Below are 13,314 nucleotides of genomic sequence, written 5' to 3'. Positions count from 1 at the left end.
TGAGGACATTTACCCAGATTCTTAAGACATAGATCCTTTAAGCCCCAATCCTAATGCCCTGATTTAAGAAATTTTAAAAGTAGAAAGAACCTTGGGCGTACTGTTAAGAAGAAGGAGGAGGGGGAGGGTGAAAGGGGACGGGCAAGGGGTGGAGGAAGAAGAAGTATAGAAGAGTATGAACAGTATGATACCACTGTGTAAAACTAATAATGAAGGGAGAACAAGATAAGCTTACAGAGGGGGCAGTATTTCTGGAAGGGGACGTGAGAAACAAAATGATTGTCTCCGGGGAAGGGAACAGTTGGAGGACAGTTGGATGGAGCCTCAACACTGTATACCTTTTTGTACCTTTTGCAGTTTGTGCCATGAACCCGTATTATCTAAACAGAATCACCATGCAAACTTACAATGAATTGGGAAAGTTAGGACCCTGAGGCTCAGAGGAGTGCAGTGGCCACAGCTAAAGACGGCAGCAGGGCTGGGAGGAGGACCCAGGCAGGCGTCCAGGGCCGATGCGTGCTGTCCACCGCCTCGACTGCCAGCCCGCGTGGCCAGGGGCGTCCTTCGAAGGCCAGTGAGGTCTGTGTGGCTCTGGGAGCTGAAAGGGCCCATTCTTCTCTTGTTGTCCCTGGCGTTGAACGTCTTGGCCTGCAGCATGCCGCCAGGTCCTCAGGAAGTTTTTAGATCCTTCCCCAGGACAGCTACGAGAAGAATAAACGGACTTGGCCGTTGGTGCCTTTCCAGACTCGGTGCAGGCAAAGCCCCAGGTGCTCCCTGCCTGCTGGCCAGTGGCGGGTCGCCTCACCCGCTGGGAACGGGAAGGAGGAGGGCTGGGAGCACATCCGGAGAGACCGCACTCCCCCCGCCACCCGCCTCTTTGAACTCTTTGCCTCCCCCTAATTGCCGGTCCGTAGAGACCTGGCTGAAAATTAGTTTAAATGCTAAATTGAGTTTGAAACCACTAGTCTCAGCCCCTCTGGAAACGGGACACCGTGTAAAAATAGAAACTTTAAATCAACTTGTTTTTCTAAGCTTTATACAGCTTTGCTGTGAGGTTCAGAATCCTTTGGCAAATACATTGCCTTTGAAGAGAATCAGGTGTGCCGGGAGGATTCTTTCAGGATGAAATTGGCTACCCTTCGCTACGAAAAATCAGGACTGCATAAAATAACCCCGAAAGAAGAGGCTTTGCCTGAACTGAGCTTAACATCAGGGCAGCTGTCACCCTCTGCCTAGATTTTTTGTGCAGTTGAAGGGTTAGCCAGCCGAATTCTTTCAGTGGTAGAATCAAATAGTAATTAAAAGCAAATGATTGCCCGGGAAACGCCAGAGCCTCAGGATCAGACTTGTAAGCAAATGGAATTGGTCTTTCGCCAAAATCCTGCACTGATTTAGCCACAGGGTCGTAAATCAAAGGGGTTGTCTGAAACCAGACAACTTTCCTCAAGCCGTGTATCTCAAGTATTCTGCCCCAGCACATGCATAGCACATCGGAGGAGGACAAGCACCGAAGTGTTTTAAAGAGTAGCTGAGGACTGAAAAGGAAGAAGGAAATACTCATGGGCTTTCTGTCCTGAATTCTGTAGAAACTTCTAGCCTGTGAACGAGCATTCGGTTTTGAGGGAGCTTGCTTTTCCAAGCCTTTTCAGAGTATGTGAGAAATACAGAGACTTTCTGCTATCTGTGACATCAGAGAGACTGTGGACCAGGGCCGTGGGCAGCGCACTTCTCGGGCCAGCTCCGGGAGATGGCTGTGCCGTGGGAAGTGGCTCCTCCTTAGGCATGTGCTTGGCGGGAACCCCGGATGGGTGGGTGAGTGGGTGTCACGGAACTAACAGTAGAGGGAGCCGTGCATGGTGTTTGTGGAAGATCTCGTGTTCCTTCTCTTCCTGCCAGCGTAGGGAAAGGAGACGGGCTTCGTGGAGGCGACAGGGAATGGAAGAGGTGATAGAGGACTGGAGAGCTCAAGGAGTCATGACCTAGGAAAGCCCGTCTCGCATTAAGGATGAATCCTAAAGAGAAGTGTGGCCCAGCTCGCCGGGGCTGGGTGTCTACTATAAAGCAGCAAATGCTGCACATCATAAGGGAAGACAGAGCTGATGACTGGGGTTGAGTGATGGGGTCTTGACTGTGAAAGGGTTGCCTGTGTGGACCTTTTATTTGGGCCAAAGTATGAAATGCCATACAGTTGCTCTGCCTCACAGCTCCTGGCATACACTTTTACTGCAGAAACAGTTCATTACATTTCTTGACTCCAGAGTGTTTCAGCAGATAAACAGACATGCAAGGTTGCTTTATTTAAGGAGTTAGCAGACCAGGAAATACTTGTTGTCAGGGACGGAACAAGTGGTAAACATTTCAGCCCTTAAAAGGCAAGAGAGGGACGCCTGGGTGGTGAAGCATCCGACTTCGGCTCGGGTCGTGATCTCGCGGTTCATGAGTTCCAGCCCCGCGTCGGGCTCTGTGCTGACAGCTCAGAGCCTGGAGCCTGCTTCAGATTCTGTGTCTCCCTCTCTCTCTCTCTCTGCCCCTCCCCTGCTCACAGTCTGTCTCTCTCTGTCTCTCAATAATAAATAAATGTTAAAAAATTTTAAAAAAAAAGAAAAAAAAAAGCAAGAGAGCCCAGAGGACGGAGTGAGAGCCTGGGCGTGCCAGAAATCAACCATCCACAAAGTCTGTAGGAAGCCCATTCTGGGGGAAGAGTTTCGGAAGGAGGGTGGACCCTTGGATGGGCCAGACCTTGGGGTCTGCTGGATTTACAGCAGATTTAATTTAATGATTACAATGAATCTACTTCAACTATTTAAATGAATTTAAATTGATAAGAGTAGAAGAAACAAGCAAAAACATCTATGAGAAATTTTCTTCTGAAACGTTTTTGAAGTCCTTTGTTTTAAAGAACCAGCCTCTTAGGGCCCTTTACATCTGGCTGTTGAGTCTGTACATAGTGTGTACGTGTAGGCAAGGTGGAGGCAAAATTGTCTTTTGTGTGATTTGCTGATGTTTTGCAAACTGGAAAGGCGTTTGTGGGCTAACCTCTCAGATTCTAGACTTCTTAGAGAATGCCGTTCTAGGAAATGAAGGGTTGCTCCCAAAGACCCCACCCCCCCACCCCCAAACATGTGCCCCTTCTAAACTCCAGGATGCAGACAGTGTGGAGTTGACTTCTGCCTCGGGAGACAGATGTGAGCCGTGAGAGTCAGCAACCCACCTGGCCTGTGTTCTTCCATCTGCCTTCCATCCCCCGTCCCTTCGTGGGCACCATCAGCCACCGCTTGTGGCCCCGAAAGCTGCTGTAAGACCCAACAGGTGTGACCGTGGCTGTTCCCCTTGCTTCCTCCTGAAAGCAGAATCATCATGACTCATTGAGGTGGTCAGAATGAGCCCAAGTTCATGAACTCCTGGGATCCCAGATCTGAAAAGCACCCAGTGAGGCCCCTTCCACAAGGTGGTCAGCTCTCATTTGTGATGAATGCTGGCCTAATCTATTCATATTGTTAAATAGCTGGTGACCGCATTCAAGCAATCAGGCTGTCACTCTCGAACCTTTATCATACCCTCCGTGCTCCCCCCAGATGTCACAGGAAGTCGGGGAAAGGGAGAGTACTTTGGTCTTAGTTTCAAAAGGCTTGATGAAGTTGTTCTCCAGTGAAATGGAGAGGTCCTGGGAAGTCTGTATGTGTAGGAATACCTACAGTAGAAATTTAATCAAATGTGTGGAGATTCGGAGTTGTAAAAAAAAATAAATAAAAAAGCTTTCAGCTTCAGTCATTGGCAGGTTTCTTCCTGAGAAACATGAATGTTTTTTATCCCATGGAAGAAAACTCTGTGAAAGGAACTTTCCATCATCTGTGCCCATTTCTCCTCCTCTTTGAGCAAAACTTTTAGACCAAGAAATGTTTTATTCATCCTGCTTTTCTAGTTGATCTGTTCACAGCAAGATGATATCAAGTAATTTCTTCCATTCTGGGAAGACGCTGGAAACAAGTGGATACTGTCAGCAAATGTTGTCGACGGACCAAGGCTCTCCAGAAATAAATATTGGCAAGGAACGAGAGAAAGCCTAGAGAATCCCTATCAGTCATCGGCCAGAGAAGACCTTTACCCAGGGACCCGAGTCCTTGACAGGGAGACATCTGTTCTTTGCAGGACCTCAGCCTAAGAGACAGCCTGGGGCCAGGGTGTAGCGCTCAGCAAAGCCCAAGACCAAATTATGCTCCAGATTCTACTTTTGGCTTGTAAAGTCATCTGGGCCACGTTATTCTATCTCTCTGTGCCTTGGTGGCCTCATCTGTGAAGTGTCCCCGTGGTCTCTTTGAGAGGTTGTAAAGCTAAGGGAATGGTGTACTTGAACCTCCTCAGAATCCAATGTCCTGTGTGTGCAAAGCTGCCCTTAGCTGACGTGTTGCCAGGGTGCTGGGCAGGAGAACAGAGTGGGCAAAACCCCACTCTTTGCCTAGAACATTGCTCGCTTATGATGTTGAAGGTTTATCTTTCATTTTTAGAGTAAGTTTGGTTGTTTTCTTTTACGATGTTAATTACATAGGGATCTTGTTTTCTCCCCTCCTCCTTCAGAATTAAAGCTTTTTATGGTTGGTGGAAAGAGTCGTAACAAGGAGACATATTCTGGTCCCTTTGCTTTAACCTTCGGATCTTTTGTGTTCAGAAACCCAGACTTCAAAGCAGCCCTTTCTAAGAATCAGGGAGGGGAGTGATGTAGAAAGAAGCCCAGTGGGAGAGCTACAAACTGACAGCTTCTCAGAGGAGAATCATGTATCAGAGTGTGGACCAAAAAAGAGAGCAATTCCATAAAGCAAGTGATATTCCATACTACACATGAGTCTTCATGTCGAAAAACTTCTCATTTAGTAGTGTTGAAGAGCTGCGATTTGAGGAAAGCATCCTGAAAAAGAGAAACGTTAGAGCCAATACAGTGTGTAGGTCTTAATTTCTGCTTCCCCATTATTGTTCCTATAGGTCTTTTGGGTTTTATTCAAGCCAAGGATGGTGGGAATGAAGAGCACAAAAATCTAAAAATCTGTCCATAAAACAGAGTGGTTTCCCCTTTACCTAACCATGACTAAAACTGGTCTCTTGGTGATAATATCCACAGAGAGGTCAAAAATCCCACCCCTGTCTGCTACATCTTTGGTTTTTTTAATGCCTTCTCAAAAGTTGTTATCAAAAGTTACTAGTCGGCAATAACCAGAAAAGCAACCCTGTTAAAAAATGGGCAAAGGACTTGAATAGACACGTCTCCAAAGAAGATATACAAATAGCCCATAAGCACACGAAAAGATGCTCAACATCACTCCTCATTAGGGGAACACAAATCAAAGTACAGCACACCATACCCCTTCGATGGCTGTTATCAAAAAGAGAAAAAAAATACCAGTTGGCAGGGATGTGGAGAAATTGGGACCCTTGTGTACCGTGCATGGGGGTGTAAAATGGCGCAGCTGCTGTGGAAAACAGTATGGTGGTTCCTCCGGAAGTTAAACACAGAATTACAGTGTGATGCAGAAATTTCACTTCTGAGCACATGCCCAGAGTTACTGAAAGTGGAGTCTTAAATAGCTTGTACACCTGTGCTCATAGCATCGTTACGCACAGTGGCCAAAAACTGGAGTGTTCGTCAACAGATGAATGGATAAACAAAGTGTGGTCCGTACGTACGTTGAGCTACTATTCGGCCTTAAAAAGGAAGGGACTTCTGCAACATACTGCACCATGGATGAACCTTGAGGGCATTGTGCTAAGCGAGATAAGCCAGTCACAAAAAAACAGTAAGTTCTGTATACTTTCACTTGTGTGAGGGACCTAGCGTCGACGGAAAGTACAAGGGTGGTTGTCGAGGGCTGGGATTGAGAGAACGGGGAGTTGTTGTTTCTTGGGTACCGAGTTTCAATTCAGGAGGATGGAAAAAGTTCTGGAAGTAGACGGTGGTGATGGTTGCACAACCGTGTGAATGTACTTAGTACCACGGAGCCGTGCACTAAAAATGGTTCAGATGGCAAGTTGTGTGTTATGTATATTTTACCACAATTAAAATAGTTTAAGAATTTGGCAAGATCAATACCTAAGGGCCAGGTTCTTCCCATTGTGTCCCTAAATTCTCACCGACCCAACTCCTGGACGGCGAGCTTCCTTTGCTTGTGGCCTGCTTTTCTCTGTTGCCAAACAGGAATTCTTCCTCCAGGTCCCCATCTCAAAGGTCAGGACCCTGCCCCATTATTCTTAAAAATGCCAAGTGGACTCCAGGTGCTACCATGGCACCTTTCTGGAACAGCCTGGGCCAGGCTGGACGGTCCTCTTTCTTTCCAGAGCCATCTTCCGCACAGCTCAGCATCCTTGTTGTAATAGGCCCGGGCACCAGAACGCTGCTGTCCTGTCTGTGAAATCTCAGGGATTTGGATCTGAGTACTGGGCTGGTTTTACTCAGACTGTGTGGGGCAGGGGCAGGGGACCAGGGACAGCAGGTATGGTTTGGTAAAGGTGCTGGTCATGATGACACTTGTTAGCAGTTAAGAGGCTGCTTCCTCTTCATATGTGTTACAGACATTATGTTCACTTTGCACCCCAGACTTTGAGTATCGGAACCCCATTCCAGGGTAAGAAGTTTGGATTCTTCCCCTCCTGATAGTTGACTAAGAAAATACATAATGACAAAACTACTGAATTTGGTGGTACTTTGTTTTATTTATTTATGTTTATTTTATTTTTTATTTAAATTTTAGTTAGCCTACAGCATGTTACTGGTTTCAGGAGTAGAATTCTGTGACTCATCACTTATATGCAGCACCCAGTATTCATCCCAACAAGTGCCTTCCTTAACACCCATCACCCATCTAGCCCATCCCTCACCCACCTCCCTCTGTCAACCCTCAGTTAAGAGTCTCTTGTGATTTATTTCCCTCTCTCCTCCTTTTTTCCTCTTCCCGTATATTCATCTGTTTTGTTTCTTAAATTCCACATGTATTTGTCTTTCTCCGATTGACTTATTTTGCTCAGTATAATACATTCTAGCTCATCCACATCGTTGCAAATGACAAGATCTCATCCTTTTTGATGGCTGAGTAATATTCCATTGCATAGATATACCCCATCCTCTTTACCCAGTCATCAGTCAATGGACATTTGGGCTCTCTCCAGAGTTTGGCTATTGTTGATAGTGCTGCTGTAAACATGGGGATGCCTGAGTCCCTTTGAAGCTGTATTTTTCTACCCTTTGGATAAATACCTAGTAGTACAATTGCTAGGTCATAGGGTAGTTCTGTTTTTCTTTTTTTGAGGAACCTCCATACTGTTCAGAGTGGCTGCACCAGTTTGCATTCGGTGGTGCTTTAACTACATTTTTATCTTATCCACCCTAACCTGTGTTTGCACCTGTAGTGGGAGACATGCCTTTATTTAGTCTTCCTGTCAAATGCCATGCATGCCTGCGATCCAGCTCCCTGGGCCTCATCTGAGAAGTTTCTCCCCAAAGTGATTCTGGGTGCACTGAGTGGGAGCCATCTTAATCTACTGCTAATTTCTTGCAGCAGTTATGCAAGTAGAATGACCCCCATTTTACACATCAGGACATTGGAATAGAGATTAGTGACTTGCCCAAGGTCACCAGCTGAAAGCATGGGGCTGGCCCGTGGCTCCCAGGACCTGGCCAGAACTTCTCCTTCTGTGCACAGAATGTGTAACAGATGCATCGGGACCCCAACACAGTGAGGACTTGGCCTTCATCTCACTCTGTGGCGGCCCACTTGATCTTACCATCTACAAGCCATAATCGGTGTTAGCAAAGGAAGCCTTCTCTCTCCTCAGTGACAACTCTAGGCTCCTCTAACGAGCACGGTGACAAGTTAGTGAGCCTTGAGTTCTCCCTGGAGGAGAATGTGGAGGGAGGGCAGCTCCCTCGCTCTCAGAGACATCCGAGCACTTAACCAAACAAGCGCAGGAACATCACGCTGTGTCAGTGCTGGCAATGAAAAAGCCTTGGGAAGTTGGATTCCTGACTTCGGGAAACACGTGTGTGCCCTCCTGGGAGTGTCTGCCAGTCCCTGTTACTCGGGCCTGGGGCCGCACCAGTGAGCAGCTGCACACCCTGGGCCCCGTGGCTGGGGGAGCCCCAGGCCGGTGTCCGGGAGCTGTCCCCCTGAGAGCGGGCCACAACTGTCACCCTCCTGCGACAGCACTGATTAGATTTGCCTCGTGCTTCTGTCCACTTTGCCACAGCCAGTGTGGGAGGGAGAATTCTGAAGAGACGCTCCCCACGGCCAGGGGCAGGCAGCCCCTGGCACACAGGCGTCCTCTGACTGAGGTCAGATAGCCAGGCAATGGCGCGGGTGCTCAAGAACCCAGCTCTGCTGTCTTCTAGACCGTGGCATTTTGAGGGGCGCCCTGAGCCGTCTAGGCAGACAGCATTTATGTGGCTGGCAGTCCCTGGCCACCTCTACTCACTGGAGGTTTTCTAAGCCACAACCCTAAACAGACGGCCCTTGTCCCCGAGGCTCTGTTAGCGTTCTGAAGCAAATGCAACAGGGAGGCAGTCCCGGAAGAGCCGCAACTATCTTGCACTAATTAAGTGGCTTAAAGCTATAAAGCAGGAAGCAAATGAAGAGCCCATAAACCTCGAAACCTCGGGGCCAGCAGACACAAATGGATGTGCGTGCTGACTTCTCAGAGGCCGCTGCTCTCGCCCTCTTTCCGGCCTCCTCCTTTATGCCCTCCTTTGAAAGGACCCCTGCTTTACTACACAGCTCCCCTTGTTATCCCAGCAATTAGAATGTTATCCTTTTTGTGTGTGTTATTTTGTGTGTCTCATCATTGTTTTTAGTGGGAAAAAAAAATCTAACTGTCAAATACTCACACAGAATTTCCATCTTAACCATTTTAGGGTATCTGGTTCGGTGGCATGGAGTACGTTCACACCGTTGTGTAGCCATCTCCCCCATCCATCCGCAGAGTTTTTTCATCTTCCTGAACTGAAGCTCTGTCCCCGTCAAACACTAACTCCCCGTTCCGCCCCTCCCCCCACCCAGCCCCTGGCAACCACTGTTCTCCTTTGTCTCTGACTTTGATCACTCTGGGTCCCTCCTAGAAGTGGAATTGTACGGTTATTTGTGCTTTTGTGTCTGGCCTATTTTTTATTTACATTTACTTAATTTTTGAGAGGGAGAGACACACACACAGAGCACGAGTGGGGGAGGGGCAGAGAGAGAAGGAGACACAGAATCGGAAGCAGGCTCCAGGCTCCGAGCTGTCAGCGCAGAGCCCGACACGGGGCTCGAACTCACAATCCGTGAGATCGTGACCTGAGCCAAAGTGTGTCTGGCTTATTTCATTTAGCGTCATGTCGTCAGGGCTCATCTATGTTGTAGCGTGGGTCAGAATTCCCTTCCCTTTTCAAGATTGAATAATATTTTGTTGTATGCGTGAACCACGTCTTGTTTATCCACTCACTCGTCCGTGCACATCGGGTTGTTTTCATCATTTGGCCATGCGAATAACGCCGCTGTGAACACGGGTGAACAGCTGTCTCCTCAAGACCCTGGTTTCAGTTCTTCGGACTATAAACCGGAGGTGGGGTTGCTGGATCCTACGGTAGTTCTTTTCCGCAGCAACTGCCCCGTTTTCCATTCCCACCAGCAGTGCACGAGGGTTCCGATTTCTCCACATCCTTGTCAACACTGTTAGGCTCAGATGTTTCTCAGAGTAGCCGTCCCAACGGGTATGAGATGAGGCTCGCCTTTCTGAAGTCAAGTGTCCAGGACGTGTGATAGGATTCTAAAGAGAGTACACATTGCGGCTGAAATAGACAAGTCCCTGATGTCGGTGCTCACAGGTGCACTCTTGAGCCCACACCAGCGCGCGCACACACCCACCGCGACCCTCCTGTCTGTGCCCAAGGGCGTAGCTCCAGGTGTCTCTTGGGTTCCCAGGTGGCTAGTAATGGTGCCTTGCCCGGCCCCACTGGTGAGCCTCACTTGAAGGAAGCTTGTGTGCGCTGCTCTGTCATGAAGACAAACGTCTCTCCGTGTGTTTGTTTCTTGGCTCCAGAACCACGACCATGCCTGCATAGCCTGCCGCATCATCCACCGGTCAGATGAGCACCGCCCGCCGCTCCTGCCCCCCAAGGCCGACCTGACTGTCGGGCTGCACGGCGAGTGGGTGAGCCAGCGCTGCGAGGTGCGGCCCGAAGTCCTCTTCCTCACGCGCCACTTCATCTTCCATGACAACAATAACACCTGGGAAGGGCATTACTACCACTACTCCGACCCCGTCTGCAAGCACCCCACCTTCACCATCTATGCCAAGGGCCGCTACAGCCGGGGCGTGCACTCCTCCAGGGTCATGGGAGGAACTGAGTTTGTGTTCAAAGGTAGGGCTCCCGCCTCGACTCCCAAGGGAGCAGCCCCACGGGTGAGAAAGTGGGCAGTTTGGGGACATTTTTGTCCAGGCAGAGCCTGAGGGAAAGGGCTTTTCTTCTGGTAGAGATGTTGGGGGAGAGATTAGGGAGGACTTTCTGCTTCAAGTTCATCATTCGCCACAGCCTCTGAGGTCCTCTCTGCTCAGAATGGGGCCAACAGGGGTGGCTCAGCCCATGGGCCACAGTGCTGGAGCTGCCCACCCCGCTGTGCACGGTGTCAGATGTGGTCAAGGAGCATGTTCTCCTAGTAATGAAGCCTCAAGTCTGCATGTTTCCTTTCTTGTGCACAGCTCATGCCGACTCTGAGCTGCCCCTGTGATAACATCACACTTACTTGCTGCATTCAGTGTGCTTTCTTGAGTGGGCGGTAAAGAGCCGGTGTTAGTCACACCGCAGGTGCTCCCACAGTTGTCCTTTCCAGCGCTGAGTTTGTCACGCGCTTAAGAGTTGTCATGTGCTTGGGGGGAGGAGGTTTGAGATTTGCAATGATTACCTAAGCGAGGAAGGTACGGTGAGGGGTGAAATTCACCAGGCCATTATCCGCAAGGGAGGCCTTGTGGCCTCTATTTCTAGAATCTTTTAAGCTTGTACACCTTTTTTTTTTTTTTTTTTTTTTAATTTTTTTTTTAACGTTTATTCATTTTTGAGACAGAGAGAGACAGAGCATGAATGGGGGAAGGTCAGAGAGAGAGAGGGAGACACAGAATCTGAAACAAGCTCCAGGCTCCGAGCTGTCGGCACAGAGCCCGACGTGGGGCTCGAACTCACGGACCGCGAGATCATGACCTGAGCCAAAGTCGGACGCCCAACCGACGGAGCCACCCAGGCGCCCCATTGTACACCTTTTTAAGACGGAGTCAGTCATGTCATTGACAAATAAAAGAGAGGTGGCCCAGAAACTGGGTGTGACCCCTTCTAGGATGGCATTCCGTGGTTCAGTCTTTTTAATGTGAAGTATTTCTGCTGACCCAGATAAGTCCCAGGGCATCTTAACCCTCCGCTTGGAGAGAAAGATTTTCTCCAGGAAATATGGACCTTTGCTAGATTTGGCCAAGAGAACAACCATCTCTGTCTGATTCCACCCCGAAGCTGCCTTGGGATACATAAAATATAATCCCCTGGGGTCTTTCAAAAACAGCCCTCTCCAAGCGCTGGGATTTTTATTTAATGCGTTTACTCACATTTTCCTTGCTCTCAGCCTAATTTTTTTAGTTGCCTGATCTATGGGCCAATATTAATTTCCAAGACCGCTAATTAGTATAGGTGTGTGACATGACAGCAAAACTAAAAACCTCCAAACCTTTCATAAAAATAAAATTCCAGTTTGCGTCGAATATTCTGTCAATCCCAAAGAGTCAGTGTTCCCAAAGACAACTCCTTGGAGACCCTCTGCGTGACAGTTTGATTTCACATTAACAGGCAGTCAACCACAGTCTGGGCTCCGCATTTATACGCCAAATACAGTCTACCTGCATTGTATTCAATGTGATGGCCATTCGGACCAACACGTTGAACTCTTTCCACTGGGAGATGCTTTTAGGGAGGCCGCGACAGGTGGGTGGCTGCGCGGGGTCGGGTTTAGAGCAGGTGGCCTGTGCAGACAGAGTGCTTTCTTCACCGCACGCGACCCCCTTAGAGTCACCACCCTGTCGTCTCTCCTTCTCAGTGAACCACATGAAGGTCACCCCCATGGATGCGGCCACAGCCTCGCTCCTCAACGTCTTCAATGGGAACGAGTGTGGGGCCGAGGGCTCCTGGCAGGTGGGCGTCCAGCAGGACGTGACCCACACCAACGGCTGTGTGGCGCTGGGGATCAAGCTACCTCACACCGAGTACGAGATCTTCAAAATGGAGCAGGATGCCCGCGGCCGCTATCTGCTCTTCAACGGCCAGAGGCCCAGCGATGGGTCCAGTCCGGACAGGCCTGAGAAGAGAGCCACCTCCTATCAGATGCCCTTAGTCCAGTGTGCGTCTTCGGCGCCCAGAGCCGAGGACTTCTCCGAGGACCACCGGGGTCACCAGTATGGGAGCCGGGCGCCAGGGAGGAGCGCTCGTCCCCTGCTCCTGGCCGTGCTTGCTGGCCTTTTGACTCTCCTGCAGTGGCACGTCCTCAGATAGAAGTTGTTAAAAAGCTGCATATTTTTCCACGCCAGGATTCCTTACAACTTACAGGTTTTCTTTACAAAAAGGAAGGACACTTCTTGTGATGCACTTGAATGGCCGAGAACTGTGGCTCCTTTTCTGCTGTCCGGCCCCCTCCCTCCCGGCCTGAGTCCTGAGCAGTGCTGTTTGAAGTTCCTGCTTTGAACTCTGTCCATGGGATCCCAGGCCTGGGTGCCTTCTCGAGAGTAATTGCACTTTAAGACCGCAGAGAGTGTTGAGCTAGTGTGTGTGGTAGAGGGGGCAGGGTGACAGCTAAGTCCTCTTCTTTTCTTCCTTGTAATTATTATTAAATTTCCGAGTTAAACTTAAATGGATATCAAGCTATGGTGTTTTTTGCCACTATACCGCAGTCGCTTCCTGTCTTCCCTCAAAACTGCTTTATGAGCTGGGAATCCAGTGTGGAGTTGGTTTGGAACTGCAATCAAGACACCTTTCATTAATAAAGAAGAGACTTGGGTGTAGATATGTACATAGGGAAAGACACAGGGTTTAGCTTAACCACCTCGACAGCCTTTATGCAAAAAAAAGGAGGGAATCCAAGCTTTCAGATGTTGAGTGCAAAAGTATCTGGAATTAAAGTTTCAACATAATTTAAAGTATCATTGTTTTAACTGGTGGGGAAAGGAGACTCGGCTTCTGGGTGGCTGCAGGACGCACACTGCTTTATTCCTGCTCCGTTGACGAGGGCGGTTGAGCAAATATCAAAAGCAGTACAGACAGGAACAGTG

At 49.0% G+C, this 13,314-nt stretch overlaps 1 protein-coding gene across 2 annotated transcripts in view; it reads left to right on the top strand.

Annotated features, from left to right (window-relative positions):
• APCDD1 (APC down-regulated 1) overlaps window positions 1-13,067 on the top strand; it is a 32,823-nt gene extending 19,756 nt beyond the window's left edge. The window contains exons 4-6 of one of the 2 annotated variants that reach the window (XM_042963209.1): window positions 10,054-10,375; window positions 11,843-11,977; window positions 12,090-13,067. In XM_042963209.1, coding sequence (XP_042819143.1) covers window positions 10,054-10,375; window positions 11,843-11,977; window positions 12,090-12,541 — 909 coding nt within the window. In that variant the 3' untranslated portion in view covers window positions 12,542-13,067. The remainder of the gene's footprint in view (window positions 1-10,053; window positions 10,376-11,842; window positions 11,978-12,089) is intronic. The other variant, XM_042963210.1, reaches the window with a different exon arrangement.
• Window positions 13,068-13,314: the final 247 nt, after the last annotated feature.

Source organism: Panthera tigris, chromosome D3 (genome assembly GCF_018350195.1).
Source record: "Panthera tigris isolate Pti1 chromosome D3, P.tigris_Pti1_mat1.1, whole genome shotgun sequence".
Classification (NCBI taxonomy): Eukaryota; Metazoa; Chordata; class Mammalia; order Carnivora; family Felidae; genus Panthera; species Panthera tigris.
The sequence above is the reverse complement of the archived record's forward strand: the minus strand, read 5'-3'. Positions and strand labels throughout refer to the sequence as shown.